This window comes from Charadrius vociferus, unplaced genomic scaffold (assembly GCF_000708025.1).
Source record: "Charadrius vociferus isolate BGI_N301 unplaced genomic scaffold, ASM70802v2 scaffold1, whole genome shotgun sequence".
Lineage (NCBI taxonomy): Eukaryota > Metazoa > Chordata > Aves > Charadriiformes > Charadriidae > Charadrius > Charadrius vociferus.
In genome coordinates this window covers 6263290-6271858 of record NW_009647680.1, presented here as the reverse complement: position 1 = coordinate 6271858, position 8569 = coordinate 6263290, and the positions used below count along the sequence as shown (strand labels likewise).

At 41.2% G+C, this 8569-nt stretch overlaps 1 protein-coding gene across 3 annotated transcripts in view; it reads left to right on the top strand.

Moving 5' to 3' along the window:
- Window positions 1-8569, top strand: part of DLG2 (discs, large homolog 2 (Drosophila)) — a 673110-nt gene that overhangs the window by 571564 nt on the left and 92977 nt on the right. For all 3 annotated transcript variants that reach the window (XM_009881201.1, XM_009881200.1, XM_009881198.1), the window contains one exon: window positions 4552-4666. In XM_009881201.1, coding sequence (XP_009879503.1) covers window positions 4552-4666 — 115 coding nt within the window. The remainder of the gene's footprint in view (window positions 1-4551; window positions 4667-8569) is intronic.

Sequence of the window (8569 nt, the reverse complement as noted above, 5' to 3'; positions counted from 1 at the left end):
CCTGCTGGCCACACTTCTTCTGATGCAACCCAGGATGCGGTTGGCCTTCTGGGCTGCAATCACACATTGCTGGCTCGTGCTGAGCTTCTGGTCAATCAGCACACCCAGGTCCTTCTCCTCAGGGCTGCTCTCCAGCCATTCCCCACCGAGCCTGTATTTGTGCTTGGGATTGCCCTGACCCAGATGTAGGACTTTGCACTTGGCCTTGTTGAACTGCATGAGGTTGGCATGGGCCCACCTCTCCAGCCTGTCCAGGTCCCTCTGGATGGCATCCCTCCCCTCCAGCGTGTCTACCTCACCAAACATGTGCAAGTGCTTTGGAAAGGCAAATGATTGCACTGATATTTTAAGGTTCGAGTATGTGGGAATCCTGGATACAGCATTTGGCAAGCTGTCGGAATGAGGTAGAAGGTAAAACACCTAACGAGTCCTGTGTGAAGCAGACAAATGTCAGTTATTCAAACTGGTGTCTATTTAATGAATGCACTCAGTTTTGGCCTTGGTTGGGCTTGGGGAGGGGACAATTCACACGGTAGCAATTCAAGCTGACTCTCTCTCCTGATGCCCAGGGAGTTGAGCAGAGACAATTTTAGAAAACAGATCCCTGGAAAAGTGGGCACTCACTTGGGACAGCACTGCTGGGGAGAGCCCAACGTGTTAATGCCAGAGCCCTGAAAATGGCCTTGCTGTCCCTGAAGCCAGGCTGTTCCTCATGGCAGCGATCTCCTCTCACAACCAATGGCTCTAGCTCCACATCTCCAAGGGTAGCAAGTTGTATTTGTACCCTTGGGATGGTTAAATTCAGGTCTACCTACAGTGCTGTCAGCCCTGAGCCAGCAATAAAGCGGAGTATGAACAAACCCCTCCCTCTGTCTCATCTGCCCTGTTTCTTACAGCATTTCCAGAGCTACAGACCAGCACATACCACTATATCATCTGGTCTGACCCCAGCAACAGTGTAGGTTACAGTTTGGTCACCCATTTGCCCTTTTAGTCTCATGCATAACTTTATCAATTTCTTAAGCTACCAGTTAGTTACATCATTAGTGAATCAGGCAACGGGTAGGACCTTTGTAGATGGATTTTGGTACATAAAATCGGCAGATTTCACTAATGATGCACTCCAGCAGCAATACATTCTTTGTTCTCCCTTTCTTTAAAGGTCATGAAATTAGTGAATCAGCTTTAACTGTATTTCATGTCAGCATGTCACAACCTCAGTGTCCTTTTAATTGTGTAGGAGCCTTGCAAGTGTGTTATTCAGATTCAGTGATGAATTTGAAGGAAGCATGATTTTTTTTCCTCTGGACTTTAGCACTGACACTTATTCGCACCTAGCAAATGCAAAGCTATTAGCAAACAGCTCCTCTGTAATGACTCCATATATGAAGAAGTGTTAAGAAAAAAGAACTTTTTTCTTGGGGCAGGACTACTGTAGCAGTTCGGATGGCAGAAATGGAGCATCACCCTTTCTTTTTCTGCTCACATTTCAAATGCAGCCATCACTGTAGTATCTAGGCATCAGCAGGAGAACTAGGAGGGCTGAGATTAAAGAAGCTTCATCTGAGATGGGTTAAATACTACCTGCATTGATGGCCTTGCTATTTTCTGTCCAGGCATTTGTCCAGAGAAAGGGACAGGTGTACATTTCAGTATTTTTTGATGCATAAAAATAAAGAAGGTACTATGGAGAAATATAGGCCCATAGATTTGGTTATTTTTAAATTATTTGTGTATTTCAATCCAAAGGAAAAAAATCTCAAGAACACAAAGTAATCAAACTGTCATTAGTACTTCAGTACATTTTTATATCAAGCAGGGAGCAGTAACTTGAACCCTGAACTTCCATCACACGCTTATTAGACAACTTTTAAGATATGTTGTGGTTTCAAAATGTCTTCCAGAAAAAAAAGAGACATTATTAAATTCAGAATAAATTTACAGCCAATTAAAATGAGTTAAATTACAAGTGCACTTTGAAGTTAGAACACAAGCTATAATATCACCATCTGACCAAGCTGTAGTCATCTGAGTATCTCCTGAGCTGGTGTTCAAGTTGCAAATAGCTGGATGCTGTGCTGGAGAGAGTCAAATTTTCAGTCTTCTCACTCACCAGATCGGTGTCTAAATCTGGGAGTTACTCCCACACCTCACATACAGAGTCTGCCTGGGATATGGTTGCTTATTAAAGGGAAAGCTGCGATTACAGCTGCTCTGGTGTAAATCATTCATATCTTTGGCCTCACCCAGATGTAAAACATCAAAGAAGCTAAATTACACTCTGTGTTTACTGTCTTCTTCAGTGTATCCACCACACATGAAAGAAACCTAGTAACAACCCTTAAAATTGTAGTATTCTGTCTGTATGCAGAAGACTGACATTGTACAAAGAGAAACGCAAACTTTTTGGTTTTAAGATCACCTTTCCTATTTGCCAAGAAGAAATGTTAAATCTGTTATAATGAAATATAAGTTGAACAAAGCCCTGCTCAGAAGATTATTATTTACTAAATAGATTCTAGAGTGGGGGAATAAAACAAATATGACTCACATAAAGCAAACTTAAATCCTACAGTGAAATAAACTCTTCAAAACTAAACTCCACTTTTAAAAACAATACAGGTTTGTAGAAGCCTTAGTTCCGCTGAGGATTTGGGTTTTTAAATCACTGAGAAGTCTGAAGATGTACTCTAGGTGAAAGAAACAAGCTACAGAATATATCTGAAATACAGTCTGCATGTAGGAGTGTCTCTTCTCCTGATACGCAGAATTTCAGCTGCAGTCAGTGAAGTCATATGTATGTAGGAGGACTGAAGAGCCTTATACCCCAGCAGTGGTTCCCAGCTGATCAGCAAAGTAGCCACTGTCACTTAAAAAACTCAGTAGGTAATGCCAAAGAAGCTCAATGGTAAGGGAGTTAAAATGCATCAAGGAAGAAGACAAAGAAGGGAAAAAACCCAAACACGAAAGTCCAAATCAAACCACCCTGCTAAGCCAGCTTGAAGGTAACTAGTGTCTATGCAAAATGTGGGATCTTGGAAAGGTCAGATGTTACTATCCAATGAAAAGTTAAAGGGCACTGAATAAAATGAAATAGTTGTTGTTGCAAAGCATCTAGATATTCTGGGAAGTGAGCCAGTGTGAGCAGCAAATGATCAAACAAAAATAATGCTGAGATTTCTGCAAGGAGAAAATGAGAATATTACTGCCTTACAGCATTCTCGCATAGCTCAAACAGTAACGCACAGGGAGCTGACCAGGAGGTTATAAATGCATAGTAAAGATTTATTTGCTTAAGCTGAGAGGTGGTGTGATCTGGTGGGATGGACCTCCATCCTTTAAGGGAGGAAACCTTGCGTGCTGGTTTCACTTCTGCTCCAAACTTGCTGTGGGGAAATGTAGACCCCCCTTTTGAAGCAGGCAGCGAAATAAAACATTGAGGCACAGGGAACATCTTCTTCTCTTTGCTGGCATCAGTCTGCAACTTCTTACTCTTCAAAGTGTCACTGACTCACTGAAATGGATTTTGTACGCCCCCTCAAGTTAGTCTGCTAGCTCGCGTTGGTAGATTTCCCAGGTTTAGGTTGAATTATGACACTCTGTTGCTGGAGCATTGCCTGTAGGTTGTTGGTTTCAAGGAATTAGAGCTTGTTTCCAAAACTTCAACTTTTCCTCTTGAAACTCAAAAGTCAGCCCATTAGGTCACACAATGAGTGGGGGGGAATGCGCCTGCAGGAGGGACCATTGACCAGGCTGTGCAAGGGATGCATCCTTTCAGAGAGGAGCCTCACTAAATGATACACCTCTACCTGAATCCTTGCCCTAGTGCTGGTCCCATGTTGCTGGTCTGCAGGTCACAATGTTTTACAAAGCTACCAGCAGAGCTATGGAGGAGAACAAGGTCTGGAAACTGGTTTTGTGCCATTCTTACGCAGTTCAAACAGGTCTGGAGTTTCTGGGATCACCCACCCTAAGACCCACATATGGCTCCACCTATTTAAAGGAAAGAGAGCCCGGTCTGCAGTGGGCTGGGTAAATAAGGTGCCTTATTGCTCATACAACAATTTCACAGCTGCTTCAGGCTTCAGGGATAATTAGGCTTTGATGTATCTCCTTCCGTTCAGTGGGATTTTACACTAAATGCTTGACTCATTAGTGACTTCAGTGCATCATCCCACTACCCTTAAAAAGGTATCTTATTCTTTGGAAGGAGGAAGGATACAGTGGAAAACTGCTTCAACATCCTTTTTGCAGGCTAAAAGGTATTTGGCAACACACTTGAAACCTCCTTTCCTTTCCTGAAACTGCAGGAGAGAGGGTCTAACTATGTACATTTTCACGCAGTCAGTGCTGAAACGTTCACGTACCACAATAAAGAGGTCATATATTTACCTAAGAAAATATATTAATGCGAGGTTCTGTTAGACCTCAATTTTCAGGACATGCCTTACATTCATTAATTTAACATTCATTTGCATTTAGCAGCCCTAATGATTATATAGGTCAAGAAAACTAAAATATCTTTATTCTCTGTTTTTTTTATCTCTTTAGAGTACGCTCGGTTTGAGGCAAAAATCCATGACCTGCGTGAGCAGATGATGAATCACAGCATGAGTTCTGGGTCCGGCTCCCTGAGGACTAATCAGAAGAGGTCACTGTATGTCAGGTGAGCAGGGAGAGCTTTCTCCTGGGAATATGTCGGCAGCTACTTTCTCCATGCCTGACTTGTGTGTTGTGGGTTTGGCAAGGTGGGAAGGAAGTTTGAAGAACTGAATTGAACTGAACTGAGAAATGCATCAATCTTACAAGCACAGCATCATTTCTGTGAGAATTGGATAAAGTCCTATTGCTTAATCTGATCATTTCAAGCCATTTTCAAAGGGCATTATACTTTTATAGTGATTTGTTTTTATGAGATGAAGATTTCTTACCAGTTGTCAGCTCTTTTGATATTTGAGATGGGTATGGTGGTGTAGTGATGCATTGCGTTCCTGTGTGAGGTCTTGCCCAGACATGGAATAATTATTCCCACAAAGAGCACTTTTTCCCCAAGACCTTGTTCTTACAAAGCAAGGAAAATTAGATGCTGTTCTAAATGCATGACAATCTGCTGCTATCCCCTTGCATATGTTTACACTTCTATCTACAAAGAATTTACCGTCCACATAGCAAGATCAAATATGCGGATGAGATGCTAAACAAGCTGATGTACACATCTTAAATGGAGTAGTGAATAACGCGGGAACTGCCTGACTGTGAGCCATGTGGTTGCACTCATTATAGTTTTGCTTTGACTGTGCAAGTCTATCGCCATAGTCATTGCTGGCTGAAAGACTGGGAGTTCCCCAGTTGCCCCTACCAAGGTTCTTGCTGTCACTCACCTCGCTGGGACTCAGGGACACTATGGGACTCCATGCCAAATATCTTAATAATCTTAATAATTATGCTTCTCTAGGCTTTTCATTTTCATTTTCCCCCCCCATGCTTGGCATATAATTTGAAATTCCTGACAATCATGAAGTAGAGGGAAGCAATTTGTCAGCCTCCAGGCACTGATAATTATTCATGGGGGAGCTAATTCAGGTGATAACATTGCAGAGATCCAATTAAGGCTAAATTCTACATTTTGTCATTATGCCCTCAGCATGAGGGGATAAGGCAGGAGAGAAGGAAAGAAAAACTTAAATGTTAGCATGGATGGTCTTATTCTGGTGGGCAGTAACCACGTGACACTCTAATTGGTACTGCTGCTGGAAAGAGCAAGGACTGAAAGCATGTGGACCACTGTTACCAGTGACCTTGCTATTGGGCAAGGTCAGGTTGGAAGCGTCACAGTTTTTGATGCATCTCTAACCTTCTCTGACCTCTCCAGCTCTGTGTTTACTTCTGGAGCTGTCCCACCTGCAGTAGGTTTTTTCCAGACCAAAACCAGAGTGATTTTATTGTCAAGAGCTTTGGTCAGCTCCCTGAATTTGCATTTTATGAAAAGCTACAGTCACATAGGGACAGACCCAAGCTTACTTGGCTCGAGGTAAGCCAGGAACCCAAAATGGGGTGAACAACAGTGCAAGAAGTCCAAGCCAGCATCCCTAAGTCAATTCAGGTGTATGCAGGAAGGGCTGACACAGGGTCCTGAAGGACTTACTGGTTTGAGCTGCAGCAAAGCTCAATTACCCTCGTATCAGCATCGACCTGGTAAGCCCTGCTGAGAACTGAGGCTTATTAGCTTGCACGCTCCGCCAAGCTAATACATCTGTGCTGCATCTGGACTAGCCTGGTTCTATATGGTATTGCTCTGCGTGCACCGATGAGCCTGGGTTTCTGCTAGTTCATGAATTCTGGATGTGGTGCGTCTCACTAAGCTGATATGCCCTGGTGCTTCACTGCAGGAATCTTTGATGTATTAGCTGCATATCTAAATATCACTTCCCAAACCATAAATGCAAAAACTGTTCTTTTATTCCGGAGTCATTCCCAAAAATGCCCCAAACCTCTCAAGCAGAAAACCTCAAAAGCCTCAGTCACTTTTGTTAGGATAATTTTTTTTTTGCAGTCAAGCCCACACAATTGGCTGTGTCCAACTCTGAGAAATCTGAGAGGGTTTTTGTATTATTATAATGTGTTTGTAGTGCAGCAGCGCCTGCAGCATTGTGCTAGGCACTGTTAGTTCAAATCATATACACTAATTACAAAGGTAGCTTATGTCTACGTTAGGCACTAAGGAAAAAATAAATGTGGGTTTGGAAATGTGCTTGTTTTCAGAGACTGAAATTTACACTTTATGGATAAACTCCTTACAGCTGGGGACCCATGTAAAATGTCTGGGACTTAGCTTTCTTTTTTTTTTTTGTATTCTTACAGCTTGGGGCATTTCTGTTTCAATGGGTTATTTTGGTCAGCATGTGCAAGAGAACTAGAGGCAAATTACCATATGTTGCAAATCTGTAGTGGTAATGCCAAGTTTATGATTCAAGTTTGCTGTTTTCCTTTCTTTGGAATGCAGAGATTTTGCTGTTCTTCACTGAATACAAGCAAAGTTAGTTTTTAGCCAGAGAGCTTAATCAAAGTAAATAACTGTATTCTAGGCAGCGCACGGAAATAAAATTAAGGACCATATAGGTTGTAATCGTTGAAAATAAGTGTCATTATCTGCTCATAGAAATGCCAGCAGAAAAGAACATGAGAAAAGGCAGATTTGCCAGTGGTTGCGGGGTTCATTGGATGCAGGGTTTTCTTCTTTACCTTGCAGCCTGTGATTTCCCCATCCAGCGCTATTAAAATAGCATAGAATTTTTAGTTGAGATGTATAAAAGAAGCTGTATTAAATGAAGTGAGTTAAAATCTAATGTGGGGATAATGTGTTGAATATAGGACTAGAAGTAGTTGGCTGAAAGCAATTAAAAGTCACACTTAAGCAGTGTATATACCAAGGAAAGTGATCCAAAATGACTTTTTCAGAAGAAATTGTGTAGCTCTTTGACGTGATCTTTTATCTGCGCATAATCTAGTGTTTCTGATTTTTTGTTATTTTTTTCTTTCTTTATACCGTTCTTTCTTAAGACTTTCTGATGCCTCCTGGAATATCCCCCAGGAAATTCCTGAATACTTTTTTCAGTATTACCTGTTGCTTTTGTATCACAGACCCCATATCTCTCTTTGGGATGTTATCAGAAAGTTCATGACTCTAAAGGCAAAGTATTATAAGTCTTCGGGAGAGGACCAAGTTGTAGGAAATTCTGTTAACTCTTTTGGGAGCCCAGAGCCTCTTTGTCAGTAAATCTCTGTTAAGGAAAAGAAACAGAAAGAAAAGCATAAAGTAAGAGAACAGATGTGAAATGTAGCAAGTTTTATTATTTGTAATTTATTTGTTTGTGAAGGTGAATAAACTTAATTTGAATTCAATAACTGAAATAAGAGGCAAAAAAAAAATATCTGCTATTATGCTTTTTAGTTCATTGGAATTCAGCCATCAACTCATGATTAATGAGGAAAGTAAACAAACCCATCACCAGCTAAATGGTGTGCTATGTACATACATCATGGGTTCTTTGACTGTTTCTCATGCAAATTTATATCCTCCTTTTTGTCTTTTTAGAGCAAGGTTTTAAAATCTGCTCTTGTAATATTTTATGTTTGGTTTTCTTGAAATAAACAAATGCTTTGCTTTGTCCTTCTAGGTCCAGATCCATAGTCAGATTTTTCAGGCTACATGTGGTGACTATCTGTACTCTTAGGAAATGCCAGATCACGTTATTTAACCCACAAGCTGTGGAACAGGACAGCCCTTTGAAGAGTTAAGCATCAGAGAAGTACAATCCTTTAAAAAGTTTGGTGAACACGAGCAGCCATTGAAACTTTAGTATAAAATCACCAAGCATTGGAGGAAACTGGGATCTTAAACATGATGAAAGGGTTTTACTGTTGATTGACTAGATTTCTCCTAAGCTTAAAAGTACTTGTGCTAGATTTCTGAGGGTAAAAGTAGATAGAATCATAGAATCATAGAATGGTTTAGGTTGGAAGGGACCTTGAAGATCATCGAGTTCCAACCCCCCTGCCGTAGACAGGG